At 36.9% G+C, this 15,380-nt stretch overlaps 1 protein-coding gene across 2 annotated transcripts in view; it reads left to right on the plus strand.

Moving 5' to 3' along the window:
• The window catches only part of LOC104917567 (short transient receptor potential channel 4), a 78,264-nt gene extending 65,252 nt beyond the window's left edge, over window positions 1–13,012 (plus strand). The window contains exon 3 of one of the 2 annotated variants that reach the window (XM_010728961.3): window positions 12,384–13,010. In XM_010728961.3, coding sequence (XP_010727263.1) covers window positions 12,384–12,926 — 543 coding nt within the window. In that variant the 3' untranslated portion in view covers window positions 12,927–13,010. Of the gene's footprint in view, window positions 1–12,383 lie in introns of both variants that reach the window. The other variant, XM_031552060.1, reaches the window with a different exon arrangement.
• Window positions 13,013–15,380: the final 2,368 nt, after the last annotated feature.

Raw genomic sequence — 15,380 nt, forward strand, 5'->3', positions numbered from 1 at the left:
GGAGCACAGGCCTTATGAAGAGCAGCTGAGGGAGCTGTGATTGTTCAGTCTGGAGGAGGCTCAGGGGAGACCTTATTGCTCTCTACAGCTACCTGAAGGGAGGTTGTAGTGAGCTGGGGGTCGGCCTCTTCTCTCGTGTAACTGGTGATAGAACTAGAGGGAATGGCCTCAAGTTCCACCAAGGGAGATTCAGAATGGACGTTAGGAAATACTACTTTTCCGAAAGAGTGATCAGGTGCTAGAATGGGCTGGTGGTGAAGTCACCAACTCTGGAGGTGTTCAAAGAAAGGTTTGGACACTGTAATGACAGACATGGTTTAGTGAGATGATCAACGATTGGTGAATGGTTGGACTGGGTGATCCTGTGGGTCTTTTCCTACCTTGGTGATTATGTGATTCTACAATCAGTCTTTGAGAGTCAGCCATACAGTCATCCCTAATGATCTTAAAATGAATGGTTTTTAAAATATTTATTCACAGGAAAAACCTATGAAGATTAAAACAAAAATAAAAACCAGAAACATGCCACCACTGTTGAGGAGCTTGCTCATGTGTAGCCCTACACTTCATCATCAACTTTGCTCTTCTTACAAGACATCTGTCATTTTTGTTCTGTGAACACTGAGCTTAATGAAATATGGTTTCCACACACCTATGTGCATCATAATTGAATTTCCTTTGGTTTTGATAAGTTTTAAATGTGCACCAAAGCTTTTTAAGAGGTTGGCACTTTCATAATATCTTTTATTTTTTTTTCCTGTGTGCATGTGATTTTTTTGGCATCTAGTAATATAGTTCAGCTCACACTCCAGAATTTTCTTTACAGAATCACAGAATGGCCAGGGTTGGAAGGGACCTCAAGGATCATCAATCTCCAACCCCCCTGCCTCATTCAGGGCCACCAACCTCCCCATTTAATACTAGACCAGGTTTCCCAGGGCCCCATCCAATCTGGCCTTGAACATCTACAGGGACAGGCATCCACAACTTCTCTGGGCAGCCTGTTCCAGCACCTCATCACTCTCTCTGTAAAGAGCTTTCCTGTGACATCCAACCTAAATCTTCCCTCCCTCAACTTAAAACCATTTCCCCTTGTCCTACTGTTATCTCCCCTTTCAAAGAGTTGACTCCCTTCCTGTTTATAAGCTCTCCTTAGGTATTGAAAGGCTGCAATGAGGTTACCCCGCAGCCTTCTTTTCTCCAGGCTGAACAAGCCCAGCTCCCTCAGCCTGTCTTTGTAGGGGAGGGGCTCCAGTCCCCTGATCATCTTTGTGGCTCTCCTCTGGACCTTCTCCAACAGCTCTCTGTCTTTCTTGTACTGGGGGCTCCATACCTGGACGCAGTACTCCAGATGAGGCCTCACAAGAGCAGAGTAGAGAGGGACAATCACCTTCCTGTCCCTGCTGGCCACCCATTTTCTGATGGAGCCCAGGATACCATTTGCTTTCCAAGCTGAATTTAGATCTCAGTCATCCATCTTCTGAGCATCTTCAGCTGGAACAGCCCCACAAATTCCAGATTCACAGTGGGGTGACTGACAGTACCCATTAACGTGATTACAGTCTTACTTAGAATTACTTACAGTTTTAGAAGACTACCACTTACACTCTCAATTTATCATTTTCTGGATGGAGGTTACACATGTCGTATATTATACTGACAGAAATCTTTTAATTACACTTTATGCCAGTGTTAAAATTCACATCTTCCGCATCTTCACTCCAGACTGACAGGGGTCAATATTATTTCCTTTTTAAATTGAGCTAGTAGAAGCTGGTAGTAAAATATTTTGTAAGTCTGTAGGTTTCTGGCAGGAAAGAAATGAAACCTGAAATATTCACCCTCAAACCTTACATTTCATATTGTGTACTGGTCCAGATATATCTGAACATTTATAGAAAATGAAAAAAAAAATCTATCACCATTTTATTTGCTTCCTATCTGCTTTGTGATATCAACTATTAGTACAAACATACTGCCTGACAAGTTGAAATTTCTCTTCCGTGCTCACACCTCTGCTTATTAAGTATCTGTTACTACCGTGAGTAGAGTAAAAATATATTTTCATATGCTCAAATGAAAACTTCTTAGATCTTAGAGCATGATAGGGTTAGTTCTCTAACCCTAGGTGCATTACTAGGATGCACTGTGTACAAGATGTATAAGAGATCAAGATATATGATCAATCAGTAAATTCAAGAGGACAGAAACACAGAGATAGAACTAACACAAAACATGAAAAGATTTGAACCAATCCATTTTCTCCTTAGCACCAGTTTCAAAGGCTTCTTTCTAGCAATCTACCCTAACCTACTTTTAACTATCCTGCTAATAGTCTTTCATTGCATAGGGAAGTATATATAGTAAGGTATATCTCTTTCATTTCTCCTTTTATATCTTTGCAGTGGAAATTTCAAAGGCTATGTATCTATGTATACATTTAATTTCTACTCTGCTATTTCTTCTCTGATACAAGGACTGCTTCATGTTCCCAGAACCTCATAGTCAGTCAGATTGTTCTATTGATTTTTAGATGCAGGAAGAATCTTAAAGTGTCTTCCATTAAGGAAATGAACACAGGTGAGGTTAAAATTACTAAAATGCAATTTTCAGTCCTCTACTTGTTAAAGACTGTTCAGTTTTTCTCTTCCAGTACAGCTGCATTAACTTTAATCTCCTCTATCTTATACAAACAAGTCTTGGTCTTCATCTTCCAAAGTTAGAATACTTGCAGTATGCTTCAAAAGCTAGAGCTGCTGCTAAACAACAAACCACGGAATAACTAAGCAACATACCAGGAATAACATAGTCATGAAACTGATTGCTATAATGTTTCTCTGCATCATTTTTATTGTTTATGGGTGTCGCGGTTTCAAGCATGACAGGACAAGGGGGCCCCTTTCTCCCCTTTTGGAGATAAGGAAAATAAAACTACCCAATTAAGATAAGGAGGGAGAACAGATTTACTACAAATGGTAAAATAATGTAAGATAATAATAAGAAATAGAGTTACAATTAATAACTCAAATGGAAGAGAGAGGAAGGCTATGACCATACTGCTGTTCGCTGTGCTGCCAGAACTTGGAAGCCATCTCACCTCCATCACCTGGAAATGTAGATCACGTGGAGGCCCTTGGGAAATGTAGTATATACATCTCAGTGTATCTTTCTCTTGGAGAATCGGAACTCACGTGGTACAGCTAGAGAGCAGAGACTAGGAAATACAGCTCCACTGTGCACTGTCTCTATACCCAACAGCCTGTTGCATGATATGGAATACTGATATAACCAGGACTGTGGGGTTTCTGTATCCTTTCAATATTCTTTTGTATTTCCTTGCATAATATTTTGAAAAGATATGGGGCATATTTTTCCTTAAGTGTCTTTTACATTTGTCTGATTTCTGATTTGTTCTTTGACTGTACAACCATTTACATTTTCTTAAGATGTGAAGTTTATTTCCCAGGTGTGAAGATATCACATTTTAATTTGAAATACTAAGTAACTGCAATCAGTTCTAAAAAAAATTAGCTAATTCACACTCTTCCCCCTGAACACTTATTTCTCCTTAACAGTCTGTTGACACATAGAGAAGCCACCATTATTCTTTTTTTCAAAACCTCCTTTTAAAAAAGACATATTTGTCATTCTGTAGCCAGCAGGACACCTTTTTTGCTTTTATGCCTGTGAAACTGAGGTAAAATCAAAGGATCTATGTCAGACTAAAAGACCTTTTCTAACTTTTCCCTCGAGACCTCCATGGAGAAGCAAGTCCACTTACTCTCACCTCCCCACTTGACTCTTGGAACCACTCTGGGAGAAGGCTGGGAAAAAGCAAGAGCTTTTCCTCTGAAGTGGTTTCTCTCTGATGGTATGATAAAGTGCACCATACTGCTTTCTCATTCCCTCTTGTCAGTGGAAAAGAGGGAGAAAATGCCACGAGTGCAAGGATTGAGATAATGACGGGGAGATCACGCACCAGTTACTGTCAAGGGTAAAACAGACCCAGCACAAGGAGATTAATGTAATTTACAGCCTATTACTAACAGACTAGAGCAGTGAGAACTGAAAGCAAACTAAAACACCTGCTCTTCCCCCCAACACCTTCTCAAACATTTTTCCCCTGAACAATGCTGGAGTATGGGGGATGCAGTCAGTCCATAACATTTTGTCTCTACCACTCCTTCGTGGTCAATCAACTGCTGTCACAGTGTGGAATCCCTCCCACATGATGCTGTCCTTCCCAAACTGACCCTGCATGGGTTTCCCACAGGCAGCAGCTCTCCAAGCACTGCTCCAACAAGGCTCCGTACCGCAGAGCTCAACCTTCGTGCACTGCTCCACATGAGTCCCCATGGGCAGCAGCTTTCCCAGCCATCTGGGGGACCTCTGAAAACAGAATATCAAAAATAAACTTCCCTAAAATAATTTTGCCTGTTTGGACTGTCTTGCCTTTGAGAAAAGAAACTGTGCATCCATGCAAGAAGATTCAAGTGAGAAGGACTCACCCAAGTCTTATTCTGAATATTTTGAAAGTTTTGATATTTGCTTCTCTTGCTGAAAAAGGCTTGTATGAGTTTGATTACGATGTGAGAGAAATAATTTAAGTTGTCCTTTAATGGTTTCCATACGATCTTTTTTCTTTCATATATTTTTCCCTGCCATCTTCATTTTCTTTTTACATTGTTCCTAAGTGAAAACAAAACTCTTCTCATTTGTCATTCTGAGCACTCAAGGAATTCTCAAAATTCCTACCTGAGAAGCTCTTCTCATTCAAGTTTCAAAAATATACGTGGTGAGAAAACAGGTCCCAGCTGCAAGCAGAGAACAAATTCAAACTATCCTGACAGTCACTTATTAGTTATATAAGTCATTTCCTGCCATTGCTGAAGATACAGACATTGACTGAAGTAAGGACATATCCATCCACTCAGAATGCTCATGGGGAAAAAATAATTGAAAATGACCACTTTTATGTACAGCAGTATTTTGGATCAGCTCCCAGACATACAAGAAGGAAAAAAAAGAAAAGAGAAATGAAGTACTGAAGGCTTTCTCAGCAGTCACACCCTACAAAAGTATGTCCCAAATCTGTCAACTGAAGTATCTTTTCCTATGATTCCATCTGGAAACTGTCATTGATACATTTTACATTTCCTTTCCAATCTCTATTCTCCTTTTTCAAATAAAAGAAAACTGTACTTTTATTACACCTGGAGGATTCCAGAGAAAATAATCAAATATACTGCCTATAAGCACCTAGAAGAAAACGCCGATATGAGTAGCAGGCTACCTGGATTTGTCAGGAATAAATCTTGTCATAGCGACACAATTTTCATTCATCACCAAATAGCAAGCTACATAGGTTAGGGCAGAGCAGATTATATAGCTCAAGTTTTGTAAAATTTGAGAAACTTTCACTCAAAATATTGACTAAGTATATTTGCCAGCAGTCCTCTGTAAAGCAGAATGAGTGAAGGATGAAATGAGCAATTCTGCAAGGATCTATCCCAATCAGTATATTAGTTTATGACGCTTAGAATGAAATAGAGGGAGCATGTTAAACCTCTAGATGACATAAAACTGAGGCAATCACAAATCTGTTGCAGGGCACAATTAGAATGCAGGATGATTTTGGCAAACCAGATAAATGATTTGTATGAAAACAGAATAGTTTAGTAATAAGTACCAGGTTATAAATGAGCAGAAAGCGTCAGCCAAGTATAAACTGGAATTGAATATAGCTAAGACAACAACATGTCATTGGCAATTAAAACAAAACTAATAGAAAATGACAAGACAGTACCACATCAATATCACACTTGGTCACATCAAAAGAAGATGAGTTATATATAAATTTGTCCTCCTCTATACTGAGAAGTGGTAGAGAAAGAAGTTAGTAGTCTCATAGAAGTAAAAAACTTCTCCATAGCATGAGTCTGAAGGAATGAGGGTGTTTAAAAGAGAAAAAGGTACAGTAAATAAATAAGGTATTCTCTGCATCCACATTTTATAAAGCAAGCACTGTACACTTAATCTGCGCAAAGATAAAACAAATATCAGAAAAGTTACCAGGAAAGAGTGCAACGTATCCATTCATCACTGCAAGACTTTAAGAATAGTTTGATCAAATATCTGTGAGGAACGCTGTAGTGTAGTTACCATGCTTAAACTGCAAGCATTGTCAAGAGGACAAACAAGAGCTTCTCAGGACAGTTTCCTGCCCATTTTATGCCATGTGATGCTTCTACTGCTCTAGTCTTTTACATTATTTGACTTGAATGTTTTTCAGTTGTGTTAAGAATATATTATTATTTGTATCATGGGACAACACAAGTCATCATCATTGTTTAGAAAATGTTGGTTTCAGTGAATTATGAAGTGCTGTTGTAATTATTTTTCTTAATATATAGTAGCATTATTTCTTTTTTGTGCAGCTTGGCTGGCACAGAAACTGGAGTCATCTGCCTATGATGTGACTATTGAGGCACAATAATTCATTTAGCTGTAATAGTATGAGCGTGAAAAAGCATTAGAAAACCTCTGGGTCACATCTTATGCTAGTTTAAGAGTAACTGATAAGAGAGAAAAACTCTGAGATTTGGAAAACTGGGCATGAACTTGGATGAAGTAGAATTAAAATAACTAAGGCATGTCAATGTAACTTTACTAATGTCCTGTGTACACAAAAGACAAGCCCTGAAGCTTTCTTAAATGTGACAGGGATTTAATATTGGCTATGGCAACTTCCCCATTGCTTGTCATGTCCCAGAAAAGCTGAAAGAAAATTTTTAGCAAAATGAATGGACATGATATTACATAACCACTATTCTAACTAGGAGGAAGTTACACCTTGCAAACTAGAATGTATATTAGCAGCAAATAAGGATACGTAGGCCTGATCCGTGGACGTATTTATGACTCTTACAATGTACATTGAAGAGGGTTTTCAGGTTTTCAGGAGAAGCAAAACTGGCAGTCCGGAGCCCTACTAAAATAAGATAGAAAAAAAGAAGACTCCTACAGATAGCATGTTTTAGCATTAACTGTTAATACCTTCTGCTCACAAACTGGAAAACTGGACAGAATGATGACTGGTGCAGGTTTGGAGATGTGAGGTAGGGTTTGGTGCAGATTGGCATTAGCATGAAATAGCTCAGACACTAAATTGTGAGCTAGTTCAGAGCACAGTCTGCTAAGTAAATTATTTTGGGCCATATGCTAAAGCGAGTATTTACCAAACTTGAGCTATCTAAAGTTAGATATCTGTTTTGGTATGTTTATTGAAGCATCCCTTTTAAGGCAAATCTCTGGGCTGACTTGACAAAATAATACTTTGCTGGGAAAATATTAAGGACATTCATAAAATTAGTTTTTAGTACTGAAATGATAAAATAGTTTCATCATGATAATTTTATCTAAATCCAAATGTAGGGTATCGGTCCTTTCTAAGTTATAGGCAAGTTTTGCAGTGAAGCTCAGTTTCAAAAAAATAAAAAAAAAAGAGAAAAGAGCACAGAATCTTTTGTTCAGATATGCCCACACCAAAATCTGAGGTTTAATTATTATTTTTTACTAAATGTTCATAAATTCTGCATCATTTGTTCAAAAAAGTAGACACATCTAGGAAAAGCAGAAAGAGATAGTCTGCCTAGGCAACCAGCAGAACTGGGAACAAATCTTGTGTCCTGAGGTCCAGATGAGATGTCAGCTGGTATTGCCTTAAGTCAAGTTGACTGTTTTTTTTTCGCCTGAAATGTATCTCCCACTTTTTCTGTTCATATCAGCATTTGGAAACTGACAGAAGACACTTCCATTTCAAAACTGCAGCCAAAGAAATCTTCCCACCACAAAGTTAGTGGCTAAGATTTCATTTTGACTAATCACTCCTTCCATTTTGCTGTGAAACAGATCCTATAATTTAACACAAGTGGGCGGTGGCCTTACATGTCTAGTAATTTGAAGTCTTAATATATTTTAAATAAGAATCAGTATTTTAATACTTTAAATGTACATTAGCAATTAATATTTAATTCAGACCCAAAACGATAAACATCACTTGACCTCAGATATGTGCTGCCCCATTTCTTTCATCTCTGTTGCTTGTGGACAGATGCCAAGAAAAAAAAAAAAAAGAGGAGCATTAAGCATCTTTACAGCATTAAGCAGAACTGTGAGTGTGAAAATGTTAAAAGACATAATTTGTAAAATTTGTAATGAAATCTTATGTGCTGAAGTTACATGAGCAGCATTTCAGGTGTTTAATTAGTATTCAAAGTGTGCATTTTCAAGGAGATACAATATCTCTGAAATGTAAATTTCATTGCGCATTTATAGGTTGCTGTGCATTTCATTCAGTCTCTGAGATCCTGTTAGTTAATTTACAATGTCTTGGAGCAAGGATGAGAGTTTGTGTGTACATCTGTTTCTGACCAAAATTAGATGTAGAAAAAAATTAGATGTAGAGGGAGAATTTTGTAAAAAAATAAAAAAAATTAAAAAAAAGGGAAAACAGTTTACATTAAGCATTTTGTACCTAACCTCCACAAATCTTTTAGGAAATGTAGGGAGTACAAGGATAATTAACAAGTTGAATCCTTTTCAGAGAGGCCATGAAAGCTACCTACAGAAAGCATGAAAATGGCAATGTAGCAGATGGCTGTTACAAGGTGTGTATCACAAACGCTGCTCTGAAGTGAGGTTTTTCTTGAGCTCATTTTGGCAACTTCCATCCACCTAACTGCTATTGATGCTTAGTAAAATTCCAGCTGTGTAAGGCACAGCAAGTATCCTGGCATGGGAAGAAGAACCCCATATTTGGGACACCATTGTGAGCCTGCAGTTTGTGCAGAACTGTGAGGAGAGTTTCAGCTTTCAGGATAAACAGGATCCAGACTCTTCCAGTGATGTGGCAATCATCACTAATTGTCTTAGAGTTATACCCTCAAGTTATTTAAAATGTATAAAAATTTATTAGGAACTTAGTGCATTTGAAAGAAGTTGGAGTAGGGTGTTATTTTGAAATTTTGAAGTTTTCATTTTTTTTCAGCTGATAATCTAATAATGTGGAACTAAGGAACAGAAGAAATCAACTAACTTAGAGTCTGAATCAGTTAACTATATATGCATAGGGATATCTTGAATGCTGTGAGCTGTACAGAAAGTCAAAGTTCAATCTTTCCAGGATGTTTGGTTGATTGACAGTTGTAGAGCAATAGTTCTGAACTAATTGATGAGCTTGGTAACACACCCTTGTAATATTAATTTCCTAATTTAGCTTTTTACTCCATCAGAGAACATATATATTCATTTTGCTGTCATGTATATATGTCCTTATAAAGGCATGACTCAAGCAAACTAAATAGGAACTGAGCTATCCAAGAAAATAGGTTTCTTTGCATAGATTCTGGTCTCCTACACCTAAAAAAAGAAATAAAAGGACATTGGGGTTTTTAAATCTCTCTGTAAGGATACTGCAGGAATGAGAATCATTATAAGAAATCTAAATGAGACAAAAACATACCTGGGATTTCTATTCCTTCTTTTTCCAGAGTGACTATCTATTTCCTGAATATCCAGCAGGACATTAGAAATCATTCTCTACCTCGATGTCATTTTGCCTAGGACAAAATGTCTCAGACCTGTTTGGCATTAATTTATCCCAGATTTCTCTTTCTGTCATAGCAAAGGGACTTCATGCTAGCCATAAAGGGAATTTAAACACATATTTAAGAGGGCTGTTTCAATTGGTATCTGAAAAATTCTTAGGTTTCTAAGTCAGACTGACTCATTCCCAATTACAATAAGCACAAGAGAAAAGAATATAATTAGAAAAACCTCATGTCCCTGAACAATGAAATGTACAGATTTGTGGCATACTTTCTTTTTTTCTGATGTTTTTTTCCTACTCATCCCCATACAGATGTACATAAAAGTATATAATCCTCAAACTGCTTTGCTCAGCCCTATAAATAAAGTTGAAATAGGAAAAAAACGTAAGAAGGCAAGTATCATTTGACCTTTCTAAGTTTAAGCAGCCTCACACTTGACATATTAACTCCAAAGTGTATCTCGTATTCACACCCCTTCTGAGCCTTGGGGAGTTACAGTCACAGTCAGTGTCTGTAAGACCTAGTAGCTTTCTATCCTCCCAGGATTTAAGCAAGAATCATATATTTTCTGTCGAAGATTTAGATTGGGTGGCTGATATCATTGAGTGCTGATTATTTGTTTTGGCTTCTTTAAAGGAAATTATACTTCAGTATTGTGGAAGTAAAATTCTTCATAGATCTAATGACTTCAGAGCAAATACTCATAACCTTAGGGTAGTATGGTTAGGTTGCAGTTGGACTTGATGATCTTTAAGGTCTTTTCCAAACTGAGCAGTTCTATGATTCTATGATTCTATAAGTTCAGAATGTAAGTACTTCATTATGCTGATGACGAGGGAATAATTTGTCCTTATTGCTTTGGCATTCTTAATATCTTTGGTTTAAGTGAGGAGGAAATCTTAAAATAGGATGTAAAGGTTCTGAGGTTAAACTCATGATGTAATTAAAATTGCAGTCTCAGGGTCTGCCCTTTAAGCTTAAATGTCATTGTAAGTTAAGGCTGAAATGATTTAATGCACATTTCTATATTTGGGTGAACTGTGATGGAATGAATTCCAAAATGTGTGCATCAGCTTTACCAGCCGAGTTTCTTGAAGATGAAATATTTTTACAAACAAGGAGAAAAACAAGCAAGTTTTGAATTTAAGAATCCCATACACAAGTCAATCACTGTAATACCAACGTTGTTTAGAGTTTTGTCTCCGTTAACATTTCAGAGAAGATTGAGGTTAATGACATGTTGCGATAGCTTTCAGTTCTGGCAGTGCTGGAAGCAAATATTAGTTTAGTACTGTCAGACAGCACAAGGATAATAACATGCTAACTGACACAGGCATGCCCTGAACTGTTGCTAAGATTTGGAGCTATGTCTTTTTATCCTTCAGCTTTCTGCTCTTCCAGCTGTTGCCTCTATGCCTTGTTACCCAGGCCTGAGGGCTGGGAGACTCACTGGCTGCAGTGGATGATGGCAAAGCATAACACATCCCTCCCAGAAAACCTCTGGTCAGCCAGATCACCAAAAGCTCGCCTCTCCTAATGCAGTCTTTGAGCCACTACTGCCATTTTCATTTCTTTCTAGCCTAAAAAAACATTGATTTATATAGTTGTGATTCAGAGAGCAGGAACAATGCATGCATGTGTGCTCACGTGCTTTTTTGTCTGAAAAATGTGCAAGTAACAGAGAAGATAAATCTAAAATTAAAATATCTAGTGAGATTTGAGGACTGGAAGTGACTCATTTTGCTCAGTGACATCATAGACAAAAGAGAAAACAGATATATATATCAGACAAGTCTATATATCCAGATTCATAGCAAACTCATGAGCTTGGATTAATATTTGTCTTCTCCAAGCTGAAGCAGATTGAGTTTTTACTTGATTACCAAACTGGGGACCAAAAGCTGTCCATAAATGCTGCTGTCATCACTATTTTTTTAATTGATATTGGCTAATTACACTTATGTGGCTTTGTCATACTAGTTTAATGAGATGTCTTGATATGCAAAACATTTAAAGTCAGATGTTGTAAAAAATAGAAACAAAGTTAAAAATAAACACCTTGCAATGTTTTGATAAAATGTGAACCACAGCAGAAAACTAAATCCACAGTGATGTTTCCTCCCTTGGGACCCTTTGTTACCTCTTGATAACCCCTCCTCCTGTTTTCCTATAAGCAGAATACATCTGTCTGCACTCATGAATGTAAAACTGAGTCTAGTGAAGTCTTTTCATCCAGTGTCTTTATTTCACTACACGGTCAAGTTTGTAACATTCTCCTTCTGCAAATATATGTTTTCTTTCACACTGATTTGCCCTTTTTATTTTGCAACTCCAGCTTGTTGTCTCCTGTTCACTGCTTCCTTCAGAGGATCACAATTACTCCTCCATGACACTCTCTTATAAAAGTGAGATTAACCAGTGAGAAATCAGAAAGTATTTTCATCTTTCTCACAGCTTGCGCTTCAACACACCTGACAAGAACATTTGTATCTGACATGTTTATTTACTCATTTGCACTAACAAATTGCTGCCTGTGGGTTGTTTACATACAAACAGGTTTTATTAAAAATCAAACTCTCTTTATGCAGTTTATTAATTGAACAGAGGCTATCTTGGCTGATTGAATTGTTATTTTTAAAGGGTTTCGTTTGCTTCTGGCCGCAAGCATAGATCCATCCGTAACAGTACAAGCTGGTAAATTATCTGTAGCATAATTTTCTGTAGCTCTCGCTCAATTAAGAAGCCTGTAACAGTTTTTGCCTTTTCTTATAGGTCCCACCAATACTTCTGGACAAGCAGTTTTCAGAATTCACACCAGATATCACACCCATTATTCTGGCTGCTCACACCAACAACTATGAAATCATCAAACTCCTTGTGCAGAAGGGGGTCTCTGTGCCCAGGCCACACGAGGTCCGCTGTAACTGCGTTGAGTGTGTCTCAAGTTCGGATGTGGACAGCCTTCGGCACTCTCGATCTAGGCTCAATATCTACAAGGCTCTGGCGAGCCCGTCTTTGATTGCTCTGTCCAGTGAGGATCCTTTCCTTACTGCTTTTCAGCTGAGCTGGGAGCTGCAGGAGCTGAGTAAAGTTGAAAATGAATTTAAGTCAGAATATGAGGAACTGTCGCGGCAGTGCAAGCAATTTGCAAAAGATCTTCTGGATCAGACACGGAGTTCCAGGGAATTGGAAATTATTCTTAATTACAGAGACGATAACAGCTTGATAGAAGAACAAAGTGGCAATGATCTTGCAAGATTGAAACTGGCAATTAAGTACCGTCAAAAAGAGGTGAGTGTGCTGGAGAATATTTAAACATATTTAGTAGTAGTAATGTGCTAGATAATAGCCTGAAGCTTATACTTTTAACTTAGACAAATTCTCCTGTTTTTCTACATGGTCTCTTCTTTCTTTATATTTTAAATTACATATATTTGAGTAACTCTTATTATAATAGTAATATCAGAATCTGAAATGTTTTTCTATAGCCTGTATCCAAACAATTTTTTCTGTTACACCTGTATAGACTCTCTCCTGTACCTGTGCTCTGAGACACTCTTCAATAGGAGGATGAGAAATATGTACAGCGTACTTCAAAATAACTTTATGTATTAATTGTGCCTGAAAGGAAAAGGAAGCTATGTGTTTAGACACTTGTAACATAAGTTACTTCTCTAGAGGTTTCTTCAGAAAGGGTCAATCAGTACTGTAAATAGACAAGGAAACATAAGGTTAATAGCAATGTGCGACTCCCAAAATTTTAACATTCTTCGTAAAATTAAAAATAGAATTACCTGGGTATTGCTTTCCATAACAGTTAAAAACTCATGAGTATATTTCAGATACAGTTATTCAATTGATGCCTGCATCTCTTTTAAAGATATGCGTGCAAAAGCAAGAGAATCACAATGGAAAGATATGTTACAAAGAAAATTCCTCTGAGACTTCCAAAACTTCACTTGATCCCTGCTAGAAAAAAGTTGAAATGTATTTTTTCATCTCATTTGGAACTTCTACATCAAAAATAAAATGAAATGTTGAAGTGTAAAAGCAAGAAAAAAAAACAAAAAACTTTAATAATTAAAAAAGGTTAATTGTTCATATCAGGTATGGTAAATGTTTGTTTTTTTTTTAAATCTGTGTTGTATTGAACTATTTTATCATTGCTAAATCTCTATTCTGAAAAAAATATGAAAGCATTAATATTTTAAGTATGTGAGAAATATTTGCAGGAGCAGTAACTACATATGAAATGATTCTGTTGACCATTTAAAATATAATTAGCAATGTTAAGATATCATGAAAACAGGGACCTACTGAAGTACCAATGCAAAAATACCTGAATTGGTCTCTGATCTCATAATAAGCAATCTAATGTGTATTTTTTTTTTCCTTCTGGACATGTACTGCATCATTATATAATTGTTTGTCTAATGTTTTAGGTAATAAATTATCTGCCTTTGTAAATTATTTTCAAATGCTGCAGTTCCAGACTTTCCTTTCAGTAACTACTTTTTGATTGCTTGAAATGCGAGTTTTGTATTAAAATGCATGATCCCATAATCATTTAAGAAATTCTGGTTTGATTAAACAGCTAGAATACAAAAATCTGATAGGTACAAAGATTGAATTTTCTTAATTTGAGATACAGACAGTCAGAGATATCTGTTGGGGGGAAATGATTTTTATATTTGCCTTTGATTCCCATGCCTAATTAAATTGCAGTATTACAGCTGATTACACTTTATTGATTCTGTGTAAAAGCAAACATTAAAGCAATACTGTTTTTTTCATATTTTACATACATTCTTCATTTCTATAAATATTTCCCAGTATTCCTCCCCTTTGAGTCCCTCTGAAGTAAAATCAGATTTTATAAGATTCTTTAGCTGTGCTCCTTAATATATTTGCTACTAGATACTGAAGTATTTGAGGTGTTAATAATTAGTTGTTTTTCTTCTGATGATTAAAACAATATTTCTGGCAAATAAGGCACAAAGACCAAGAAGCTTACCTTGGGCATAACAAATACTTAGATTCTAGCTATGCTGGTAGATACAGATCATAATTAAATAAGATCAGGTAGTTATTACTGTTTCTGGTGTTAAGGATTTTACAAGACGTCACAAGAGGTACCAAATCCAGCAGGCTCCAGGACTGAGGAGTCTTTCAGCCTGGATCCTTTAGGCCAGCCTGTGTGGTATCTAGAGAACCCAGAGTCTCTAGCATACTGATCAACTACTCGTACAAGACCGGCCTGGACTGCTTTCTCTTCTCTATTATGTCATGTTTCTTCCTTGATCATTCTCTTTTCCCCCTCCTTACCTCTTTCCATAAACATCTTGTAATAAAGTTTATGTAATCCTAGAAGTTTTTTCTGATACTCCATAATTAGTCTCACAGTTTCATGAAGCCCATAAGTCTCATGATGATATTTTCCCCTCCTTATGGTCTGTTGGAAAGCTGAGGTTGACCCTTCTCAAAGCAGTTGCATCCCAGTCCTTTAATGGCCCATTCATCCAAGTCCTGATCTTCATCACTGCCTCCATTGTCCTCTGGTTTCTGTGCTTCTGTGCTGACTTTATTGTTTTCCTTTTTATTTTCTATTTCTGTTATGTTGGTTAACCTTTAACCAACTAATTCACTGTATCAGATGCTCTCACATTTCATAGTTCCTTACATGCTTGATTACCAGCAGAAGAGGAAATGCATAAAGTTTATTTGAAAATGGCAAGAAAAATATGTGGGATAGATTTTAAATAGATTTTA

Source organism: Meleagris gallopavo, chromosome 1 (genome assembly GCF_000146605.3).
Source record: "Meleagris gallopavo isolate NT-WF06-2002-E0010 breed Aviagen turkey brand Nicholas breeding stock chromosome 1, Turkey_5.1, whole genome shotgun sequence".
NCBI classification, from domain to species: domain Eukaryota; kingdom Metazoa; phylum Chordata; class Aves; order Galliformes; family Phasianidae; genus Meleagris; species Meleagris gallopavo.